General features: G+C 43.0%; 2 protein-coding genes across 4 annotated transcripts in view; both read right to left on the minus strand.

Moving 5' to 3' along the window:
- Window positions 1-6,826: 6,826 nt before the first annotated feature.
- Window positions 6,827-18,380, minus strand: tmem229b (transmembrane protein 229B; the record flags this gene model as incomplete). The annotated part of the gene is made up of 2 exons (XM_080784335.1): window positions 18,198-18,380; window positions 6,827-7,518 (listed from the first exon to the last, which is right to left on the minus strand). Exon 2 carries the CDS (start codon window positions 7,448-7,450, stop codon window positions 6,827-6,829), a length of 624 nt encoding a protein of 207 aa, XP_080640461.1. The 5' UTR covers window positions 7,451-7,518; window positions 18,198-18,380.
- A 5,047-nt stretch (window positions 18,381-23,427) lies between these two features.
- The window catches only part of mta1 (metastasis associated 1), a 66,848-nt gene continuing 64,357 nt past the window's right edge, over window positions 23,428-25,918 (minus strand). For 2 of the 3 annotated variants that reach the window (XM_080784402.1, XM_080784400.1), the window contains 2 exons: window positions 24,678-24,831; window positions 23,428-24,102 (listed from right to left, as the gene is read on the minus strand). In XM_080784402.1, the coding sequence (XP_080640528.1) occupies window positions 24,722-24,831 (110 nt within the window). In that variant the 3' untranslated portion in view covers window positions 23,428-24,102; window positions 24,678-24,721. The remainder of the gene's footprint in view (window positions 24,103-24,677; window positions 24,832-25,918) is intronic. The other variant, XM_080784401.1, reaches the window with a different exon arrangement.

Below are 25,918 nucleotides of genomic sequence, written 5' to 3' on the forward strand. Positions count from 1 at the left end.
TATTGTATTGTGTAGTGTATTCTAAAAGTAGTTTAGGGTTGTATAACATTGTACAACTCAATCAATCAAACGTTTGTTTAATCAATGTATTGCCCCATTGAAAAAAAAGAAAAGGCCAAACTGGTACACCCGATACTATTTAATATTTCCCTTATGTTTGATACATTTTCTTATCACATGCATGGTATGAAAACGATGCTAAGGAGTTGCTTCAATGAAATATAATTGCTTTAAGCTGAAAAGGGGTTATTAGTTATTATGTGTAGTGTAGTGTAGTCAACATGTTAAGGCTCATACACACTGCCCGGTATTTGCTGCGATTATGCTTTCGGGGAGCATTGTTGGCGCTGTCCGACAAAAAACCCTGATCTGACGTTAAGTGGTGCCCAAATGGTAGATCACGATCTACAAAGGCTTTGCAGGTAGACCACATGACATGGCAGTAAAAATATATATAATTTTAATATAAAAAACGATTTTTGCATCTTCCGCTTTAGATGACCTGAGATGACTTGAGTGATTGACATCAAAAAGGGCCTGTCAGCTCAAACACACAATGCAATACTTGTTGTTGCTTACAATCATCAGTAGCAAAGTAAAATACCAACAAAAATAAAAGCCTACGATTTGCATTTTTCCCCCTCTATTTCCCATGCATGTGCGTTTATATGAAAGGCCCCTCAATTACATTTTGTCACTATTTGCAGCAATGGGATGATAGTTTTATTTGGTGGGTATGTTGTGCTGGTGGTTTTGAAAGTAGCTCTCAAGTCCATAAAACAAACTAACATAGGCTACTTCTCTATAAGCAGAATCATGAATAGGCCTATTTAATTTATACAAAAGGAGAAGAGAGAGAGAGAGAGAGAGCAATGTGTTTGTGTCGCAAACGTTGTCTAATATTGTTTTAGAGCAGTGGTTCTCAAACATTGTCATGGCAAGAGCAAAGGACCCCCAATATTTTTGTCAATCTCCAAAAATAATCCCAAAATCGCTGATAAATTAAATTACATTACTTACTAATCGCTTATTTGGCAACACTGGCCAGCTTTGTGTTGCAGCTCCGTGGCTGGGAGTTGGGAACTTTCTGTTACAGTTAAATGAATATAAAAGTACCACACAACTGAAAAGTTTCGCGACTGTGTCCGCAAGTTAGAGACGTGTGTGGCTATAATGACGCACAGCTGTGATGTAATCGCGCGTCTCTAAATTCTAAGCGTGTGTGTGTGTGTGTGTGTGTGTGTGTGTGTGTGTATATATATACATTCCGTCGGTAATTCCCTGTAGGCTTCACGTGAATAATGTTGTGTGCGCGCGTGCAGAGAAATAGTTATTTAATGAATCGCATGTTGGTGTGTGTGTGTGTGGGGGGGGGGGGGCAGTTGGCTGTGTGGCGAAAATAGGCAAAGTGATCGGTGTAAGGGTGATATTGCGTGTGTGTGTGTGTGTGTGTGTGTGTGTGTGTGTATATATATACATTCCGTCGGTAATTCCCTGTAGGCTTCACGTGAATAATGTTGTGTGCGCGCGTGCGGAGAAATAGTTATTTAATGAATCGCATGTTGGTGTGTGTGTGTGTGTGTGGGGGGGGGGGGGGGGGGGGCAGTTGGCTGTGTGGCGAAAATAGGCAAAGTGATCGGTGTAAGGGTGATATTTTGGCACAATCCGATTAATGAGAAAGAACAATGTTGATGTAACTAAGGGAATCGTCGAGTCATTTATTTTGTAAATAAAGAGATTTAGATGGAATAAGCGAAATAGCGATCGTATAATCTCTCCTGTTCCTTCTGTCTCTCATCAATGTCCTGCGCGAGATCAGATTCTGTGCTGCGCGAGATGACATAGTCAAGCTAGTGTGGGGGCGGGGCTGGTAAGAGAGGGAAATGTTGCCAGGTTTGCGAATTGTAAGCGAGTTGCAGTGTATGTAAGTAGCGTGGTTAAAGTCCTTGTTTCTCTCGTGTTGTGGCAACAGCGTATACGACATTGAGGGGTAGAAACCATCCCGGGCGCGTGGTTCATGTAACATGTGTGTCACTGTGAAAGACTGGCCCCATTAAGTGAACGTAGTTGGCGTAGTAGACGCCAACATGACGATTTTGGTAGACGCCAACATGACGATTGTGACGTAGGCTGTTGACGTTGAGCAATAACAGCGTGTTTCATAAAAGTAATATTTGCAGAGTAAATAAGACACTTGAACGGCTAAAAAATAGCCTATGTCAGTTCGGGGAGCGTGGCGAATTTATTTTGCATATAGAGATGTGTGGTAAAAGTGTGGTTCGGTCGGAGATAGAGCACAAAGAATGAGTATGGGTACCACTTCTCACTTGTATAAATAGATATTCTAGTATTCAGTCTCCAATGATGAAGGTCACTTTAGTAGTTCAGATTACAAAGGATACAGGGATGTGGTCTACAGTACTAAAGCAAAACTCACGTTGTCCTCCGGAGGAAAGCAATGTTGGAGATCTCCAATTCCTTTGAATTATTGTATTATTATGTCAAAGGTTTCCAACATGGATTCTATCAGTAGTGTGTGTGTGTACGGTTGTAATGCACGTAACTCGAGAACCGTTTGACCCACCGACTTCACATTCGACACACGTTCCACACCCCCACAGGGAGTGCATTGCCAGGTATCGAGTCGGTCGGACCCACGGTTCTCCAGAACCACCACAAAAGGCTCTGTTCAGGCTCTGCCAGTGGGCCTAATGAGGCCAACTCCTTTCACCTGGGCCAGGCTGTGCCAGTGGGCCTAATGAGGCCAACTCCTTTCACCTGTGCAATTTCCAGCCTCTGCCTCAGCCAATTGAGGCTCAACCAATCAGGCTCTGCCAGTGGGCCCAATTCATTGCCAAGTACACTTTTCAGTTTGCAGTCTTCACAGTCACATACACAGATCTCCATGTGGGACACCGGCTGACAGTTAAAACGGGTGCTATGGCAATGTATATCATTAGGTTCCCAAGTTGCATCGTTCCCAAGTAGGCCGGTGGCCGACTGCGACGGGCACGTACAGGTCTAGTAATCAATAACAGACCAATTACACAATCGTCAGATGACCCCAACGACTTGGAGGCCTTAACGCCTAACCATTTGTTGCTACTGAAAACCAAACCCAGCATTCCACCTGGAGTCTTCAGCAAAGACGATCAGTTTGCACGACGACGTTGGAGGCAGATACAGTACATGGCCGATCTATTCTGGACCAGATGGACCAGGGAATATCTGCCACTCCTTCAGGCTCACGCCACAGAGAAACCTCCAGATGGACCAGGGAATATCTGCCACTCCTTCAGGCTCACACCACAGAGAAACCTCCAGCCAGGAGATATCGTCTTGATAATGGATGAAGCTGCCCCTCGAAACTCCTGGATCATGGGCAGAGTAATAAAAACGTTACCAAACTCCAATGGTACAGTGAGACGAGTTAGTGTGCAGACCAAAACTAACGTATTGGACAGACCCATAACCAAACTCTGTCTGCTGAAGCAAGCAGTGTGTAACTACCTGTCAGTGGGGAGTGTTGGCTGAAGAATGCAAATCAACATCCTAATACATCCGAATACTGGGGGGTCAAATTATGACAGGCAATTCCTGCTGTCAAAATATGACCCCCCCTTAGTAAAAAAACACTCATGCTTTCCAAGGTGTGATTTGGGGTCCTAAGGATGAGTACAAAATGAATATCAACATCTTAAAACCAAACATGCCCTTTTGATGTAAATCAGTGGGGAGTGTTGGCTGATGAATGAATATCAACATCCTAATACATCCTAATACTGGGGGGTCAAATTACAGTATACAATGCACCTGTGTGATATTAGGAGGTTAACACACATGCATGTAAGCAACATAGAACTTATGCATGATGTAGGAGTATCTGTCCTTTTACCTTTTGACACCTTTTCAAACTATCACAGGCCATGAGATGCACTGAGATCTGTTAATATCTGTCATTGCAAGCTCAGTGGTCTCCATTGCTTAGCCTATATGACTTGGACAAACACATTTACTAACAATGGGACATTCATCATAAAAAGAGAATAAATATTCCCCGCCCCCCCTAGATCCGAATGAAGTTGATTGATCTTGATGCTTGATTAGTTGGTGCATAACAAATTCACCATTATAGGTCAAGTGTTACATGTGTTAAATGAACACAGTGCTTGGAAAATATACCTTTAGTCCTGCATGTCGCTGTATCGCATTTATCCACAAGGTGGCAACACCTTGATACATTGTGAATGATGTCTTGGCTTACCCAACCATGGATCCACCATTTCAAATGTATTTGTCCAAAACAGCCACCTGGACTGGTTGGTAAAGAATTGCATGATATTGTGGTATTCAGTCTCCAATGATGGTCAGTGGTCACCTTAGTAGTTCAGAATACAAAGGACACAGGGATGTGTTCTACAGACAGGGATCTGTCTTCTTTTTCTTCTACTTTTTGCAAGGTAAATCACTATCACACACATTAATCAACAATCAGAATTATATTAAAAATAAAATAAAAATAAAACATGACATTAAGAATATTTTCTTTCCAGAATTCCAGGACAGTATAGAATTACAGCAGAGAAACACCCTGTGATACAGATTGAACCCTTCACTCAGTGTTTCCGGTGACACCGTTACAGCTTATCTCAAATGTCAGTCAGACTACAGTACCATGGATTTTATGTCACCAACGACCTAGGAAATCATATCTATTGTGCAACCTTGCACTTCTCTCATGTTGCCTAAATGGTGCATTTATATAGCACCTTTATCCAAGACGCTTTACATAGTGCATTACATTCACCCATTCTCACACATTCATACACTGAGGCCCCTTTTCCACCAGTTGGTTCCCAATGGGAACCAGTTCAGTTCTTTTTGGTTCTTAGTCCATGAGCCTGAGCTCCAAATTTGGAACGTATAAAACCATAAAAACCATACCTATATTAGATTGTTATCACCATGAAACTTCAAACTTCCCCAATTGAGTACTTACACAAAGACAATGATTTATTGTATTGCACATTTTATATTTTTAAATATGCAAATGAGGCATTATGTAGGATAATATGCAAAAATATGAAAAAGCTACTACTGTGGAAGGGTTATCATGTATTAATTTACTTGTATTGATCCTATAAACAATTTAATATAGGTCTAGTTTTTCCCACCAATTCTGGAGCTCTGGCTCATGGACTAAGAACCAAAAATAACTGAACCGGTTCCCATTGGGGATCAACCGGTGGAAAGGGGGTCAGATTGCTGCGGAAGCCATGCAAGGTAGCAATTTGGGGTTCAGTATCTTGCCCAAGGACACTTCGACATGTAGACAGGAGGAGCCAGGATTCGAACCGCCGACCCATGGATCATTGGACAACCTGCTCTACCTCCTGAGCCACAGTCGAATTAAACTGTGAACTGAATAAACAAGTCTCTAAACTTTAGAGACTTGTTTATTCAGTTCACAGTCTAAAGTGATTGTTTATCAAGTGTAGCTGGAATTAAATTAAATTGGAATTAAACTGGCAGGTTGACACAAGGAAACTGATATTGGTACATAGACATACTGTAGGTTAGCATAGACACTGGACAAAATGGAAACAAGCATGAGTCACTATGAAACTGTAAGTTTCACACGTAAACTTATATATATCCTAGAAATAGGCCATAACACCAAACTCAAAATGTGTTTTTTATGTTTTCAATGAATACATGCAAAATGCATTTTATTAATGTTTTTCATACTTTGTATGGGCTTTGCTGCTTTATAATGACTCATTCTTTAATACCAACATATAGTATCAACATAAGATCTTCCCTGTCATTGCAGGGAAGCTGAGAGTCATTAAGAGTACATCAGTGACAAAGGACAACTGAATGAATTCCATTGTAAGACAGACTAAATGCTTTTTTCTGGAAGACACGTTTTCTCATGCGTTTTCTTTTTCAAGACCCCTCCTCGCCCGGTAATAGAAAAACATTCTTCATGACATTAAAAGGACACATTGCATTGCTTTATGGTGGTCGATAAGCACCTGAAAAGCATTTTTATAGCTACATAACTACAGTACTAGGAATTAGTGATAAATAAGGTCCTTCCAGACGGGGAGCGAGTGACACAGGCATTGTCGCCTGGATCACGGTACTGTGGAATTGTCGCACGCGTGCTCGTTTCGTGCACACGAGTAGATCTGGATTGTGGTGATCTCTTTTTCACGCTATGCGTCCCTCATGAGCAGACCTGTCGCTGATCCAGGCGACAACGCCTGCGTCACTCACTCCCCGCCTGAAAGAACCTTAACTTTTTCCTGAACTAGCCAACTGAGAATGTAGCTCTGTTCTCAAAGATAATTAGCTCTTTTAAAAAAAAATCTCAAGGACATTGTCCTTGTTGATTCTCTTAATATTGCAGAAGAAAAAATATTTTGCAACAGGGGTATTATATCCCAACACCCTAGCAGTAAAATGGGAAGATGAGATTTGATTAAAATAACACTGGAAGGTCTCCTCTTCCCACAAATCCGGAACAACCCAGCATTGGACTCGGGTAAGCGCCTGATGAAATGTAGCAAAGAAGGTAACATGGTGTTAATGTGCACCTCTGTTGACTTTCAAGGACACAGTGAGTGATCACAGCCTTTGCTCATTCTAGACTGCTTCGACTCTACACACAGCAGCCTTGTGTCTATCCCTGTGTGGAAATAGTAGGATAGCACCTTGTATAAGGTATATGGGGAGGCTGCATGGGGGCAGAATTGGGGATGGAGAGGTCAGTACAAAGGCCGTTTTCCGTTTCCTTGATTCTTTCCGTTGGTGCATTCCCTCATTCCACCTTCAGGAAACCATTGGTGCTCGTGCCTTCCTCTCCTTCCCTCTCCCCTCTCCTCCTTACTCCCCCCAACTCCCTCCCACCTCCACCCCCTCCTTCACCCCCGCCACCTCCACTTGCGCCGTTGGCACTCGAGCAGCAGTGCGACCAGCCATCTTCAGGCCCCGCGTATAAGCGCAGCCGCAGCGTCTTGCGGATGACGAAGCGCTCCACGATGAAGGAGGCACAGAACCACGGCACGGCATACTCGGCCGTGATCAGGCCCATGAAGTTGTAGCGGAACTCCGAGTAGTCCCAGGGGCAGGCGTTGAACTGGCGCAGCAGCAGGCCCGTGCCAAACTCCCACGTGTAGGTCAACAGTGTGTAGATGAGGCAGCGCAGGAGCACGGGGCAGCGCCCGCGGAGCCCCAGGTACATGCGCTCCACAATGAGGATGCATGTGCCATAGATGAATAGAGCCCACACGCTGGTGACACCGGGGAACTTCCAGTTGCAGTTGACCACAAAATCCCATGCCGCCGTGAACATGACCTCGCAGAAGTAGCCGTGGATGGCATACAGGTACCACCGGGACAGGGCCGGCAGTGGCACGGGGGTCTCTACGGGGGTTGACACCATCCTTCCTCCTCTCTCTCTCCTTCTCGCTCTCCTGGTCTCTCTTTGATATCCACTAATGAGACGCAGGCCTAGAGGGAGAAGAAAGAAATGATTTGAGAAAGCAACATATTAGAGAATTATTTCAACTCACTTGACTTCACTTGGCTCGAGTGAGGATTGATCTGTGAAATAGTCTAATCTAGTATAAAATAGCTCAAAGCTCTATTGCTGATTACTTAGGTTAGGACCCCCGCAGTGGTGTCCGATTAGAACTTAAACCAGGATGCTTCGACTTCTGCCATCTCCCTGAAGCCGACCCTTGTTATATATTCTCCGACTATGTTTGTCCCGATGACTAAGCCAGTTAAATCTATCCATCGTTAGATTCTACCACATCTATCTGATATCAGCACTAGGTCGGCTCGGGCCAAATCTAGGGATTGTCATACTAGACATGTCATATGTCATATAGCCCAATGTCCTAGTCGGATATCCCCATATATGGGGACTAAATATCCAATCCAACCCATTGATGCTGAGTGCCAAGCAGGGAGGCCATTTTGGGTCCCTTTTTTATAGTCTTTGGTACGACCCGGCCGAGGATTGAACGCCGACCTCTAAGTTTCATGGCGGACACTCTACCACAAGGCCACTCACTGTCTGGTAGAATTGTTGATGCGACTGATATACCAATAGGCCTTACCTATATGGAGATCCGGTTGTCCAGAACCACAGATCCGACCGTGTTACTCACATATGAGCATATACTGATAACATCAGGGATCTCCATATATAGGCATAAAGGGACAAAGACAGACAGATACAAAGATCCATATATGGGCATAAAAGGGCCGACAATATTGATTTACAACAATTTACAAGGCATTTAGATACAGAGATCTCCATACGGGTACAACGGGTACATGGGTAGTGCTTTGCCTCTTTTCTCTCACTCTGTATTTTGTTTCTCTTTCATGGTCTCTCTCTCACTCACTTTACGCTCCCATCCAAACAGGACCATGCTTGATCTAAGTGCTCTACACACAGTACACACTACACAGTGTCCCTCACTCTGACCCCAGCCTCTCCATCCTCTCTGACCCCGGGCCCAGCCTCTCCATCCTCTCTGACCCCGGGCCCAGCCTCTCCATCCTCTCTGACCCCGGGGCCCAGCCTCTTCATCCTCTCTGACCCCGGGGCCCAGCCTCTTCATCCTCTCTGACCCCGGGGCCCAGCCTCTCCATCCTCTCTGACCCCGGGGCCCAGCCTCTTCATCCTCTCTGACCCCGGGGCCCAGCCTCTTCATCCTCTCTGACCCCGGGGCCCAGCCTCTTCATCCTCTCTGACCCCGGGGCCCAGCCTCTTCATCCTCTCTGACCCCGGGGCCCAGCCTCTCCATCCTCTCTGACCCCGGGGCCCAGCCTCTTCATCCTCTCTGACCCCGGGGCCCAGCCTCTTCATCCTCTCTGACCCCGGGGCCCAGCCTCTTCATCCTCTCTGACCCCGGGGCCCAGCCTCTTCATCCTCTCTGATCCCGGGGCCCAGCCTCTTCATCCTCTCTGATCCCGGGGCCCAGCCTCTTCATCCTCTCTGACCCCGGGGCCCAGCCTCTTCATCCTCATTACAAGCCTCACCACTTTTACTCCATTAATCTACCACTGCCTATGTCGCGTGCACGTGCATGTACTTGTACACGTACACGTACACGTACACGTACACGTACACTCTCACACACACACACACACACACACACACACACACACACACACACACACACACACACACACACACACACACACACACACACACACACACACACCTTCTTTAACCCTTGTCCTTGTCACTCAAACCACCCCTCTCTCTCAGCTGGCTTGTGTCGACTTGCTAAGCTGGCCGGCTGTGACAAGAGATCTGGGATAAAATATATAAAGACCATTCACGGTGTGTAACTCTAGCCACTGCCAAACACCCTACACTACATACTACACTATGTGGAAGAGAAATATATGATAGTATACTACATTCCATTTACTGTTATATTCCCATTATATATTATATCGTCTCTATCAGGTGGAAACCAAAACTGTCATTTTTGTCAGGATTCAAATTCAAAACATAGCAGATCTGCAAAATAATAATGATCAAGTAAAGCACTCATTTATAAAAAAGGAAAAAACACAAAAAGTTAGAATACGGAGATAGGAGGCTTTTGCCACAGATTCTGAATAAAATATATACAGTAGGTATCGTATATCAGAACATATTTCCAGTAAACTGTCACAAATTAAGAATGAACAACATTGTGAAGCGCACAGGTCAACTGAGGACCGGCAGCATCTCTACGGCATTTGATATTCTGTAGTCTCTACATGTCACATGATGTCTATCTATAGCAGTCATGGGCGGACTTGGAATTTACAAGCAGTAGGCAAGTGTGTGCGTGTGCGTGTGTTTGTGTGTGTGTGTGTGTGTGTGTGTGTGTGTGTGTGTGTGTGTGTGTGTGTGTGTGTGTGTGTGTGTCCCACTAGGAGTGTGTTGTTTTTTCCGGTGTAACATCAACTCCTCTGCTTATATTTACAGCAGGGTGTAAATGTGTGTCCTGGTCTGCCTCGCTGACCCGGCACACCATGGCGTATGCAACGCCCACAATGTTAAGCTTCCATTGTTGTTCATACTGTTATAGCATCCCCCCTTGGCGCGCACACACACACACACACACACACACACACCCCCAACACACACCCCCACCCACCAGTTTCCTAGGTATTGATCTCCTTAACTATCGTCACCCCACTCTGACAGAGAGAGACAGACAGACGCGTGTATACACGCGCACACACATACACACAGAAACAAGCTCTGTCCCTGCCTTCGACCTGGCGCAGACAATACAGTAAAAATGATATCATACAGCAAAGCCATGTTACTGTAGCTACAGCACTGACAGCTGTGCACTGTGACTTACTTATTATTACACCAGAGAACTGACCCATCATAGACCTCACATTATGATAATAATCCCTGTTCCTGTGGCCCAGGAACGGTGGCATAGATCTCACTCTCAGGGCAATTCACCGGTATCAAAGGTTACCCAATGAAGGTCAGAGCAATCCACCGGTATCAAAGGTTACCCAATGAAGGTCAGAGCAGATGGAAGGTTGGTCGGTTTGAAATCTTGGACAGTAAAACTAGTCTAGTAAACATCTTCAATCAAAAATTTCACCCGTAGCCAGTCAAAAAAAAACCTGGGCATCAGTGACATGCCTGGGGGTGCTCCTCTGAATTTGATGTTGTTGGTTTCCTTGAGGATGTATACTAACTATACCATGCTTTTTAGCTCAATAAATATTGTTTCCCCAGGACCTAAATTAGTGGAAAGAGACGATCTACAAGCTCACAACACCCTATTTTCACTTCTTTCACTTCGTCACCTAGAATGGTGGTGCATTATTGGCTGTTGATGGTGACGTAACCAAATCAACGAGAGGACACCGACATACATACCCTGACATACATACCCAGCCGATCATAGTGCTTGCGCAAGTCATATCATGTAATGGAAATAAATGGACCCGTAGCGGAAAATGATCACCTGGATCTTACTGTATAAGAGGTACATTATTCCATGGAGGATGAAGAAAATGGATGCTGATGGATCCTGCAGACACGCTGCTCTGGTTTTCTAAAGAACCACTCTGCGTCCTATTGGGACAAGCTAACGGGGGCCTCGATGAGGGACGAACAGTGAATAGGTGACATTATGGCCAACACTGACAGGGCCAGACAGGATGCTGACTTATGTAAAGGAGGAACTGCTTGCTGTGACTGATTACATCTACGCATTAGGCTGTTTGGTCAGGACTGTGTGTGTGTGTGTGTGTGTGTGTGTGTGTGTGTGTGTGTGTGTGTGTGTGTGTGTGCGTGCGTGTCTGTGTGTGTGTGTGCGTGTCTGTGTGTGTGTGTGTGTGTGTGTGTGTGTGTGTGTGTGTGTGTGTGTGTGTGTGTGTGTGAGAGAGAGAGAGAGAGAGAGCATGATCAGCCAGCATACTGTACAACAAACTGATTGCGATCAATGGCAAAGACAGGACAATTACTCCTGAGACAGCAAGCTGGCTCTCACCCCAGACAGCGATCCATCTCTCCTGCACCACCTCCGCCTGGGACCAATCCTGGGTCAAATACTATACAGTACGTGCAAATGATTCTTTTTCCCATCTGCAGAGTGTAGCAGATATGGCCACAGACTGTCAACATCAGCAGTCAGCACAATGTTGATAGTATTGGTTAAGCTGTCAATCACACAAACATGGATGGAATTGATGTGGGTGGCTGGGGAGGATATCGTTTAGGCACCTTTGCTGCACCTATTATTCACAAGCCAAGTTTTTGAAAATGCCATTTGTCTGCTGGCAACCACAATGACATGCAGCAACAAAACCAGATGTACCTGTACATGTAATGATCCTTTCTCCACTGGAAATGTTTCATATTATGGGGGCCTGTGTCGATTTTGAAATGTTTCTCTCAACCTAGTGTCATTTACATACTGTACATCTTCACTCGCATTTGAAGTGGGAATTTGCTGCATGTCACTTAAAAAAAAGGTGAAATAATGGCATTTAGGCTCGGTCAGTCACCTCTCACAGTATTATTACATACTGTATCTAGAACAGTAATCTATAATATAGGAACAGACACCATACATACTTCTTCATGAAGGAGGCCAAAGTCTGAATGTCTATCCAATGTCTATCCACTATCCTTTTCTGGATAATTCTAGAGCGTCGCAGTCCCGCCCCCTTTCAGAACGATGAGTGGCCCAGGAAATGATTCTCCATTAATTTTCTCCATAGGCTTTTCAAAAAGTATTTATTTAAAGACGGTTACGCCGCGGACAAAGCCAACTCGGATCGTGACAAATCATGACAATAATTACAATGTTTTGGGCTGATCAAATAATTAGTAAGAAGAAAAACAAAACAAATAGTGTTGTATCCTGCCTTTATTTTCTTTTTTCAAATTATTTGATCGGCACATTTGTTGTCATGATTTGTCACGATCCGAGTTGGCTTTGTCCGTGGCGTAACCGTCTTTATACTTTTTGAGAAGCCTATGGAGAAAATGAATGGAGAATAATTTCCTGGGCCACTCGTCGTTCTGAAAGGGGGTGGGACTGCGACGCTCTATTATCAAGCAATGTTATGGATTCCATAGGAAAATAAATATAAGTATAAATGCCTATTTTTAAGCAATGTCCTCATTTACAGTCACTTCATACACATTCACACCTGGGGACTGTTGAGTATCAGCTACACTACAGCCTCCAGCTACTGGCTACTGCCAGTAGCTGGAGGCTGGATTTTCACAGCAGTTCTAGAACTATTGGCAACCTGAAACTTCCACTCCCCATCCGCATCACTGCAATAACTTTTCATACTCTGACATTGACAACTTCCCAGATTGGTGATAGCAGTTTGAATTTTGGTGATTTTGGGAGACAGACAGGCAGACAGACAGACAGATAGCCAGCCAGACAAGACAGAGCGAACTATTGAGAGAGTAGATGGATAATACAACACATGTATAGAGGGTACCCTCCTCAGGGGCACCAGGATTAATAGGACCTCGCACAGCGTGGCTGACACAAGCTCATATAACGCTCCAGTAGGCAGACTCTCCATGTCCTCAAGGTGAAAGCCTAAACTAAATATGCTGCAGTGCTAAGGGGAGTCCATTAAGTCACTTTACCCTTCACTATGAGCACAATGGTTTTATATACTGTACTTACTTACTCTAAAAACTTTACTTTATATGAACACAGAAGAATACTGTGGAGCGGTTACATTTGTACACACTGGATAAATTAACACTGAGGATTTTACTGCGAATTTAGACAGCATTTTATGTAGACATATCACTCTATAGTGTATACTAATAGAGTTATAATAATTGTACAGATATTCTGCTGTTAGACGGAAATAGTCATCTAGGATCATAAGTAACCAAAAGAACCTATCAGTATAGAATAGCCAAAGGATATCAATAATCTGTACATTGAAACTATAAACACTAGGATGCCACGTCAATAATGACCTGGCATCTGTCTATAAACAGCTTTTCAACCTTGTTTTGCACAGTGTAGTACAGTAGTTGGGTGGAGATGTTTCTGAAGAGATTCAAGAGAAGGCTTCTAATTATAGCCTAGTCCATAGTCCATTACTGAATATGTAATGTATAGTACATACAGTAGCAATGTGTACATGTTCATACTTTTACAACTATCCTCAGTGTTTCCCCCAATCATCTTCTGTTTTTGTTAAATGACTTAGGCCCTCATTTATCAATTGAGTGTAAAATCTGCCACATATTCGAGTGTAGGTTTCGTAGTACACCCACGTCGCCACGGCATTTATAAAGTGATCGCAAACAGCTGATCCTTCCTTAATTTCGTTCCGACGTTAATAAATGTGACGGCTGAAATCTATCTGGCACGCCCTATGAAATCAAGCCTCGCCCTCGTTTTTGTGACATGAACAACTGCAGTACGACCTTGGAAACCATAGTTACATGAGTCAAGTCTGAAGTCAAGCCTTCCTTGCCTTGCTGACCACCTCACACACACACACACACACACACACACACACACACAAACACAAACACACACACGCACATGCAACTTGCAAGCAACTGTCACTGTGTGTTAGTTGTATATGCAAATTATTAAAATGTTTATTCATTTAATATACAACAAAATTAGTGAACGAAAACCTGAACCTGTGATTATGTGAAGCATTAATTAAATAACATTGCTCACGTCATTGGAATGAGTTTGGAAACGCACAGCCCTGACAAATGCTGTTTTGCAACTCTGCATCTCCTCCTCCGCTCCTGTTCTGTCTGTCTCTGTCACTGTCGTGACCTGCATGCACGTTTATGACATTACTGTATATTAGACTGCATGCCTCGCAGCCTAAACCTTATGTGGTACTGGTGGTAGGCTGTAGTGGTGGAGGTCCGTGAATTAAGTTGGCACCCCGTGATTTTCCATATGACGAAAAAAACAGCCTCTCAGCTGGTCAAACAATGCTGCTCCGCTGTTCTACGACAGAAAAACAGGTGAGGACAAAGCGTACGACAGCTGAAGAAGAAGATGAAGAAATGCGTTCTGGTAAATCAAGTTTACCAAGGGTAACTGGACTAAGCATCAGATACTTGTTTACAGCCAGGCCCTGTACATGGAGCATTTCATGGTAGTGGTTCAATGCCTTGTCCAAGGGCACTTCAACGGTGGTAATTTCTAACGTGTATCCGGTATCTAGACCGCTCCGCAATCTACTCGGCCACCACTGCCCCGACCAGACGTGAGTTTTTTCAAGCTTCAAATGGTAAATGCCGAAAATGTCAGTAATTTCGGCGTGCACCCATATTTTGGCGTACGCACGGTTGATAAATGAGGGCCTAAAGCTCTATATTCTGATAGTAATCTTTGCTACCGAGTGTCTCTTCAATTCCTTCATAAATAAAAACTACCTTTTCAGGTAGTTTGCCAATTTCATCTAATTGGGAGACAGTACCCATTTCAATATTATAGTTTCACTTCCAATTGTGTTAGCTCACTTCTTTGTGTCACCACTTCCAACTTCACTTGTCTATCTAGTCTATCCTGTATGAGTTCTCGATTGCATACCTTTGGTGTCCTAACCTGTTTTCTGAACATTACAGAACAAACACTATAGCAATGACTGCTATCAGAATATAGAGCTATTTAACGGTTAAAATAAATGCAAACCACCGCCACCGCTCAGCCCTTCTCTCTGTTTTTACTCACCACCGCTCAATTTCAGCTCCGGTGGTCATCTCACCATCGAAAATTCAGACTATGAATGAGTCTCACACCTTGCCTCTGCCTTCACTCCTCCCTCCCTCTCTGCTTTGCCTCAACTTTTAGTTTTTTTCAACCCCCCTCTCCCTGTCTATACTTTCCATCTATTCCATCCTTCCCCTCTCGGCCTCTCCTATACATATACAGCAAACTCACCTGTGTTCATTTGTCCATTTGTATTTCTGAGGGTAAACTCTCAGTCAAATTAACACGGAGGATTTGACAGTGTAACAGCCTTTGAACCCTCTGTGTTTAATGAAAGACCTTAAGACGTAGCTGCGCTAAGCCCCCCTGGCACCAATTGCATGTGGTTCATATAGCGTCTTCTATAGCAAGCTAAATGGAAGAGATTTACTCTAACATGGTCCACATCATTCATTTCTTTGACAGAGAGGATGTACGGTACACGCAGGTTAATCTGTCATCAGGCAAAAAGAGCTTTAATCATTATTGTTGACAATGTGTAATAATCAATGTTGCCTGCCCAGCTGGGGCAACAGGGAGCTGTAGGCCTACATCTTCCTCCGGTAGGATGGACCAGTGTAGTGTCCACAGCGTATTTGACAATAAGTCAAACATCTCATCAAATTAAATCTAAACCAGCTATATCTTTTTTGTAAGTAAAAACAATTTGAATAGCACTAAGAAAAATCACACCCGTGTGAACTGAGTGGTGCAACTCCCCCCCCCCCCCCCCCCCAACTACTAAGATTCCATAGGATTTGCACGCAAAGAAGTGATTTCAAAATAGCTTGTAAAACGCTATTTAATGGTCTCAGACTAAGAGGATACACTAGGACATTCCTCCGGAAAGCTCACAATACCTTTTTAGAAGTAAGAGTGCGGGATCCAGGCCCTAAATTGGCCCTGATAACCAGTTATTCCACAAAGAGCAGACTAGCCAACAACAGAATAAAAATTAATTTTGAGAACCGAATGTGAAAAATGTGGTTTACAATATGTCGGAGAAACGGGTAAAACAATAGCTACAAGGCTGGGACAACACAGATACAATATTAACAATGCAAAAAAGACAACCACAAGGTTGGTTCAACATTTCATGGCTCACGGCATTGAAGCTCTAAAAGGCGCTGGACACAATCCCAACTGGACAGTAGGACAAAGACGTTTTAATGAAAAACAGTGGATTAAGAACCTCAACACGGATTTTCCTGGAGGCTTAAACATGCCTAAAATCTGATCTTGAATACAACAAAACTTAAACTCAGGATTAAACTGGAGAAAATCTAAAAGTGATTGGATCAGACTTCCTTCGGATACATGGCAAATGCATTCATTCCTTGCATTGTGCTTACACATGTTGCAACCTTTGGTCGCAACATATACCCTATAGTCATATACTCGTGCTCATGGCCACATAGGTGGCCACATAGGTAGGTGTACACGGACATTGTTGGTTGTAGGAGTGGTTGCACCACTCAAAAATATATATCATTCAGTATCGGTATTATTCTTTTGTCAAAATCCCACAATGAAATAGGAACTGTGGGAATGTGCAGCACACATATGTGTGTAGCTCTATCTGTGACATTGGGATTGTGAAGCGAAGAGATGTTTCTAGCATGCCCGTTAAAGCATTTCGACTTTTGTCGCATTAATGAAGGCAATGCGAATGAAAATGCAGTATGGAATAATAGCAACAATCTGCTTATCCAGCCTTCAGATGGGCAAAGAGTTGATTCATTCATGGTACTGTAGTACTATAGGAGACAGAACGGCTTGCCCTAATATCCCATCTTGAGCCTATAGGGATTCCAATTCCAGGAATCCCGGTGTAGGCTATATAGTTATAAATACTAGTCATATTATTGTGTCAATGACACAATTAAGGCTGAAAAGTCTACTCTGCAAGAATGGATAATACTGCAAATTGTAGAAAGTCAAGTGGAATTGGATCACTGAGGGGTTTTGAGTCCAATCCTGATTCCTGACCACCCAACATATGAAAGCATGTCTATTTAACAGCAAAATAAAGTTATGATTGATGACAGATTACTCTGTAACACTAACAGTGCTTTTCAAGTCAAAGTCATCCTAATTCGTCCTGGAAAGGAAACTGGTCCCATGCACTGCAGGCAACCGACGCTTGCAGTGCGCAAAGCAGACCCATGGCCATGATGCCTGGGAGATCCCGCTGCGGATGCCTCTCTCTCTCACCCTCCCTCCCTCCCTCGGTCGGTCCCTCCAGTGCAGCTGTTGAGCAGTGCAGTAGGACTAGGGCTACCCTTTTAATTACACCGCATCGGCTTCAAGAAGCAACAACCAAAATGACGGGGCTGTGTGACGAATTAGGTCTGTAGTTATTATCACTCGTGTTTCTAACAAATTGGCCATTTGCCCCATAGAGTAGTGTTACCGAGTTCTTTCTTAGATGGTGTCCTCCAATTATTAGCCTATAACAGGTGTATTTTGGTACCGTAGCCTACTATGCCAGTCTGCCAGATGTCTAGAATATTGAATATTAAGACAATTTTGTGCTGCTGCCTGCAGCCTGTTGGTTACTTATAATATAGCCTACTAAAAGTCTGCAGAAGTGAGACGCACGAGGAAAAATAGTGAAATGGCACAGATGCCATGTGGCCAACAATCGTCAGTACAGCATCACATTTTACCTAAACTCAGATCAACGCGATATTCAAAAAGAAAATAATAATATATTTCTTAAATCATAACTTAAATATTTGGTTTAAATAGCTGCCCGGTGCTAAACATTCACACATGACACATCCACGACCACTTCCAACAATCACCAGTTGGCAACACTGAAACGACAGAGGTATATAGGCTATAACGGGACGGGACGAAATTAATAATCGCCAGCACATTTTCACAATTTCTGTATTTCTTTTTCTTGTTTTATATTACCTTGACTCCGTGAGTTGGGTGACCTGCAGTGGCTTCCAGGAGATGCGGGCTGAAAGATGTGTCACTTTCGGTGGGATATGCTGCAGTCAGGACACTTGACTCGTCTGTTGTCCGCCCGGGATGTTACCGGCTTCTTCAGACTCGCTGCTCGCCGATGAAAAATGTACACATTTTACTTCACTGCAGCAGCGTCAACAGCACATGCTCAGAGAGGCGCACTCACTCTAGGTCCACACACACAGCGCTCGCATCGCTTAACCCGTTCATTGCCACAGTAGCCTACCACAGTAGAGTAGCCTATAGCCTACTGTAGTGTATAGGCTACACAGTACTAGCATTGAAACCAGACAAATCTACAAAATAATAATTACTTACACACACACACACACACACACACACACACACACACACACACACACACACACACACACACATAGTATAATATCCCTGAGTGTGGACCTTATCTGTTTGAATAACATTTCGCTCACCCCAGAGTTGTGGGTGACCAATCAGAGCCCACTAATCAAAGTGATTCTTTTTCATATATATATATATAAATATATAAAGAGCGACCGAGTAGTCCTTTTCTGCTAGATGAGACAGACACCTTTCAACTGTAATGCCTCCTTTTATCCATGAACCAGCAGTTTTAAACAGCAGTGGAAGAAGTTTTGCCAATCGGGACTGAGAGATGTCCAATAATAACCTGACGATGACAAGAGAGGCATTCGTCCACACAAACATTATTTTGGAGCCAATAATACAGGGATGTGCACCTTCCAACAGAAGACTTTAGAACGACCCAAGTATAGGTCTGAGACGGGGTCAAGGGATCAGCCACTTGAAGTGATCCTTCCAATTCCTATTTATTGTCACTACTAGCCTTTCAGAGGATGAATATTTTAGGAGTGTGCAGTGGTGTGAACTGTGACCTGTCGATATCATGTGTCACAAGCAAGTGAGAGGTGCCACATTATACTTGCTTCGAGTGAGAATTCAGTCTGGACATATCACTTGACACCAATGACAATGACGGCTCAAGCACTCCTCTATTTTGGAAAAAGGACCGCCTTGTCACCACAAAAACTTATAAGCAGAAGTTCTTTCTGGTCACAATCACCTTTATAAATGGATCCAATCATAATCAGTTTATAGCCATCCAATTAAAAATAACTGTTAAGCCTCATTCACACGTATCAAACACCAATCAAGTAAATGTTTGGTCGTTTTTTTGGTGTTCTGCCGCTCCCCCCCGATCAAACACAATGTTTGGTCAAACCATGTGACTCCCATTGGAAAAGCATTGTGACCTAAAAAAAACGACCAAACATTTGTTTGATTGGTGTTTGATACGTGTGACTGAGGCCTCACAAGGCCATTCTATCAGAATCTCGGTTGCAAAGTAATCCAATCACAATCAATGATACAAAACCATTCCCATCATAATCACTGTTTCAAAGTCATCCAACCAAAGACTCTGTTACAAGACATCCCATTGGAATCGCTGTTAAAAAAGTCTAAACATCAGAATCTCTATTACAACTCAGTGGTCCAGGCACCTTAACCGGTAGTCCGAGTCTGGCAGTGTGCCGCGCGCTCAACTCCCGATCCCGACGGCCTTTACTGCATGTCACTCCCCCATTTCCTGTCAGCCTACTGTCTATCACTCTATAAATATAAAATAAACATTAACAGAACTGTCCAATCAGAATGACAGTTCCATTTACAGTATATCATCCAATCAAAACTATTGAAAAGCCTTCCAATCAGAATCTACATACTGTATGTGCAATTTAAATGTACATACTGTAGTCTGTCATCCAGTTAGAAATGCCATCACAAAGGCATCCAATCAGAATGACTCAGGGCTTAAAGCCAAAAACAATCCCAAGTCTGAAAATGTGTTTTTGCAAATCTGCACTGATCTCATTAAATGACCCCTATGAGATCCTCAGGACTGAAATCAGTCCCCAGGACTGAGAACTTTAAGCCCCGATTACTGAATGGATCCCTCTTCCCACCTGCTTAAGAATCAGCTTTCTTCATTGACTATTCCATTTTTTTGGTAGAATATTTACTTATTGGCATGCCCAGAAATGGGACGTAAGGGTTCATGTTGTTTACATGGGTGAACGGAAGCTCAAACCACTAGTAGGTAGTACCATGCTAGCCATTTAGCAACACAGAACATTAAGAGTGTGTAACATGACAGAAAATAAGGAAAAGCAATTGTACCCTTTAACATCATACTATGTTCAGATACATTAGAAACATCATGGAAATAAATGTTCTCCACTGCACTTTTATGCAACAAAATATGGATATAAGAAAGATGTGATTTTGACCCGCCCTGTGACCTTGTTCTTTGACCTTTTCAAAGTGAATCATCTCTTCACGTTTCATGAAAATCTAGTTATTGATTTTGACCTGGACCTCAACCTTTTTGACCCAAGCAAACCAGTTAAACCCCAGATCATATTACAGTACTTCATCATACGATAAAACATGCTGTGAAGATTCTGTTAATTTCTTGGGCACTTTTCACCTATGAAATGCCCAAATTAGGGAAGGTTGAAGGTGGTTAATCGTGTCTTTGGGTGAGCAAACTGTTCTCGCCCACCTCGTTTCATGAAAGTCTGGTCATCGGTTCGAGTTATTCCGTTGCAGAGGTAATGTCATTATTACAACAATGGTACTCGATTTCACAACTACTTGATTGGTTAATAGATATTTTGTAAGTACAGCTAGATTTGGCGTGTGCGGTTGGTTGATCCAGTTTTATGTAGTTCTGTCTTCTATGCTTCAGATAGGACAAGCATAGACATTGGGGGAGGGTAGAGCGGACATGCTACACACTGTGGCCAGAATCTAACTGGACACGGTGCAATCTAAATTATGCAGGCCATGCTCTAGTAGTCTATCCGGTCAGCTACCATCACACCGACTCCCCGAGATAGTTTTGTGACCTCATTCATACTGAAGCCTTTTATGTTACCAGGAAGGAAGAGACTGCATCTCCACTAGGCAGATTACTTTCCGTTTTCCATTTCAAAATCACATAAACAAATATTTTCACATTATTATTTTAGTTGACACTAAATAGAATGCTGGCAGGCTAGTAGCTATAGGCAATATCACGGTCAACTAAACCATATAGTGACTGAAAAGTATTGTTCACATTATGACAATTCATAAAATGAAAGACAGTATAAAAGTACACAAATTATGCATCAACACAGAATATTCGCCCCCCATAATATGGTAATATAATGTCAAATTACAAAATCAGGACTTGGAAATGATCAAATTCATTTTCCATAACAGTACTTGGTGTCGGTGACCTTAAGAGTTTTGTTTCTTGAGCCAAGCCAAGGATGTAAGTGCAAGTCTGCAAGATGCAGTACAGTACATTTATACACAATCATTCAACCATGTAAACGTCATAATATGACACAGCCATATTACAGCTGCCCACGGTCAGGGTAGGGTTCAATTGTTATTTGTTATACATATTAATTGGACTGAAAGCACTTCAGATAAAGATCAATTAGATCAACAACTAAGTGGCATCTTAATAGCTATGTTACCAAACAAATTTCAATTCCGAGTGATCATCGTCAGCTATTATCGGTTCTGTCTAGATCAGGTGATGTCTTCCAATAGACAATGTCCCTTTCAGTAATACACAGATGGTCACTCAGTATTTTGAAAGGAACGATAATGATGTTAGCTGGATGCCAAGGCTGGCTCAATAGACAGACAGACATGATCTGCAGGGTCTCAGCTGCGTTCGCTTCCCGCGTTTGCACGTCTTACTGGTAATAGGAAGGTCACTGGTACAACTCCTGGCCCACGGTGCATGTCAAACTGTCCCTGACTTGAGCAGGACAACTAACCATCAACATAAGCATCTCAATCCGCTGAATGAAACTGAAAACTGCATTACCGCCGAAGGAAGAACTAATCATCGAACCCAATATTTTGGGGAAATAGTCATGTTGCACTTATTAGGGCAACATGTCGTCCACAACATATTTTCATGATTTCCACATGTGCGCTTGGCTATCAAATGGTACATTTAGAAGACAAACCCATTTGTTATAGAATCATGGAGAACAATTTGGTTTAAAACAGAATTTGATTGGTCAGATAGCCTGATAAACACAGCTGGCTGACCAATCAGTGCAAGCTGAAGCACCACAGTGCGCTTAACAGTCACTTAAGAGTAACCTTGTTGCAGAATTAACTCAAGCACCTGCCAAACATAGTTGCTGCAGATAGTGTGATCGAATTCTGAGTTTATCTGGGCACGAAGGAACCAAAACACAGAGTGGAAAACGGTAACCTTAGACAGTTCACAGAATGGCTGTTATCATGGGCAGGCCCCACCAGCAGCACCTGGCTCCCTACACGGGATCAAGGAATCTGCCATTTTGTTTGCCATTGCCAACGAGTTCCTCGTTGACACTTGAACCCTAGTGTCTGTGTCCCTATTCAGGGGGAGAATATTCAGACAGTCACACAATACTATACCATGTACAAGGTCACAATGCATTGCAATATGACATACTACTGTAAGTTTGGAGATCGGCTATTTTTGGTGAATACATTTGGTATAGAGGAGGGGGAAAAAGGAGACCTCTGGGGGACACTGGTTAACAAGTTATAAATTTAGCTACTTTCTTGATGTCTCTGTGAATAAATAGTTCGCCCGGCATTTGTCATTGCCCAAGGTTGTAAAACCTTGGGCACAGCTTCAGCCGTCCGGGAGATCATTTGTATGTACGAGTTGCATAACTCTAACATTCAGAATCGATTACAGAGCGACCATCATTGAGGCAACTGTGAAAAGGTTGGTGTTTGTTATGTTTACCATAACCTTGTAGACATTGTGAGCACTTACTATGAGACCTAGCAGATCATGTCTGTCTGTGTGTCTGTCCCGCTATACGTCCAAATATGGAGTGTGTTGCATCAGCAATCACTCAGCTCCATATATGGGCACAAAAGGGGCCAGGTCCACATATACAGTAACAGCGGGACAGACACACAGACAGACAGACAGACATGATCTGCAGGGTCTCAGCTGCGTTCGCTTCCCGCGTTTGCGCGTCTTACTGGTGTATTCAAAGTAGACATAGGTGTGTTGAGCACAAACATCTAGAGCCACTAGAAAAGCTAAATTCAGAAGTCCTGACACACAGTATCTTTCCACAGAGCCCACAGAAGAGAGGGAAGATCAATTATCTTTTTTAATTACATCATCGAAGCATAGATGCATTACTTGTGAAAAAGGTAGAAAAAACAGCAAGTCTTTCTCAATAAGTTAAACCTCTCAGGCCAAAGAGTAGGGCCGGCTCACAAAACAGAAGAATCCCATAAAGCATTCAAAACAAAATCCATAATGAACAGAAGACAAGCTCAACTCCTCCGTAATTTACCTTGTTAAAAAAACAAACAAAAAACAACAGAGATGCAAGTGGCTTATATTACAGTCCTTCCACCCTTTTCCACAGGGCTTCTGCAAGCATTTTCATGAAACTTCTCAAGTTTCATCGTTTTGTTCAACAATTAACTGATAAGCATCTGAGTTATAATTGGTACAAAAAAACAAACAAATGAAATTATAATAACAATAATCATAACTTTACAATGACAGTAATAACAAGAAATGTAAGTAATGAACACAGTCCTGTACAGTCAGGCTTGTCCTCTGATTGGCCACAGCCAAAGTTTTGATTTTTCCATTTCCAAAGATGATTGGTTGATCATTGAAAGTCTGATAGACTCACGGCGAGCTATTGGCCAACAGAAGTGGCCAACACTGCAGTCTCATCTTTCCGCTTCCTTCAGCTGCCGTCAGCCATGGTTGACAGGAACACGCCTTTTACCATCCTCCTCCCCTCTGGGAGGAGATAAAAACAAGACATGATTAAAAAGAGATCTTATGTTATCAAAGGTAAGAGTTGGGGACGGGCATTTTGAGGAGGCAAAAAAGAAAAAGGAGAAAATAGAAATACAGGAGGTTAAATCAGCAGGACTGTCTGGATAAAAACGATAATTTTGGGAGAACATTTCAGGGTGGTAGCAATTTTAAACTTTATGCTGTTACTGTAGCCAGTGTGGCACCATCCATCAGGACTATTAGACCAATACCAGCGGAGGACATTTGGCAAAGGACTGGACCTACAGTATGTGTAGTTTTGTCCATTTTCATGCATAGGAAGGCAGATTTCATGGCAGAAGAATAAGAATGGCAATTACTAGGAGACCACCGGTTTTGCCCCCAATTACATGAGACATTTCAGGAGCTGGGAGTGATGTATTGACAGCATAAGCTAAGCTCACCATAACTACCATTTTAAATGCAGAATGGGACAAATAAGTAACCGACTGCTCCCGACCGTAAAGCATTGCTTCAACACAGCACAGCAACCATCTCTCCATTCCTAGACAGTTTTGGCAGCAGTATGGCCTTACCTCGGTAAGGGGGGGGTTGTAATAGAGGTCATCCTACAGAGTGGTCAGTCAAGTTCATGTACCTCATCCTGGATGGGAGCCGAAGGACGTCCTACTTCACTCACCCGCTTGGCCATGATGTCCCACTGCGGGGTCAAGCCTTTGGATTTAGTACCTACAGTACACAATACGGAGGATTTAGTACCTACAGTACACAATACAGAGGATTTAGTACCTACAGTACACAATACGGAGGATTTAGTACCTACAGTACACAATACAGAGGATTTAGTACCTACAGTACACAATACGGAGGATTTAGTACCTACAGTACACAATACGGAGGATTTAGTACCTACAGTACACAATACAGAGGATTTAGTACCTACAGTACACAATACGGAGGACATTTAGTACCTACAGTACACAATACAGAGGACATTTAGTACCTACAGTACACAATACAGAGGACATTTAGTACCTACAGTACACAATACAGAGGACATTTAGTACCTACAGTACACAATACAGAGGACATTTAGTACATACAGTACACAATACAGAGGATTTAGTACCTACAGTACACAATACAGAGGATTTAGTACCTACAGTACACAATACAGAGGACATTTAGTACCTACAGTACACAATACAGAGGACATTTAGTACCTACAGTACACAATACAGAGGACATTTAGTACCTACAGTACACAATACAGAGGACATTTAGTACCTACAGTACACAATACAGAGGATTTAGTACCTACAGTACACAATACAGAGGACATTTAGTACCTACAGTACACAATACAGAGGATTTAGTACCTACAGTACACAATACAGAGGACATTTAGTACCTACAGTACACAATACAGAGGATTTAGTACCTACAGTACACAATACAGAGGATTTAGTACCTACAGTACACAATACAGAGGATTTAGTACCTACAGTACACAATACGGAGGATTTAGTACCTACAGTACACAATACAGAGGACATTTAGTACCTACAGTACACAATACAGAGGACATTTAGTACCTACAGTACACAATACAGAGGACATTTAGTACCTACAGTACACAATACAGAGGACATTTAGTACCTACAGTACACAATACAGAGGACATTTAGTACCTACAGTACACAATACAGAGGACATTTAGTACATACAGTACACAATACAGAGGACATTTAGTACCTACAGTACACAATACAGAGGACATTTAGTACCTACAGTACACAATACAGAGGACATTTAG

The sequence above is a fragment of the Protomyctophum bolini genome (assembly GCF_963924005.1).
Source record: "Protomyctophum bolini genome assembly, chromosome: 15".
In the NCBI taxonomy this organism is placed as follows: Eukaryota; Metazoa; Chordata; class Actinopteri; order Myctophiformes; family Myctophidae; genus Protomyctophum; species Protomyctophum bolini.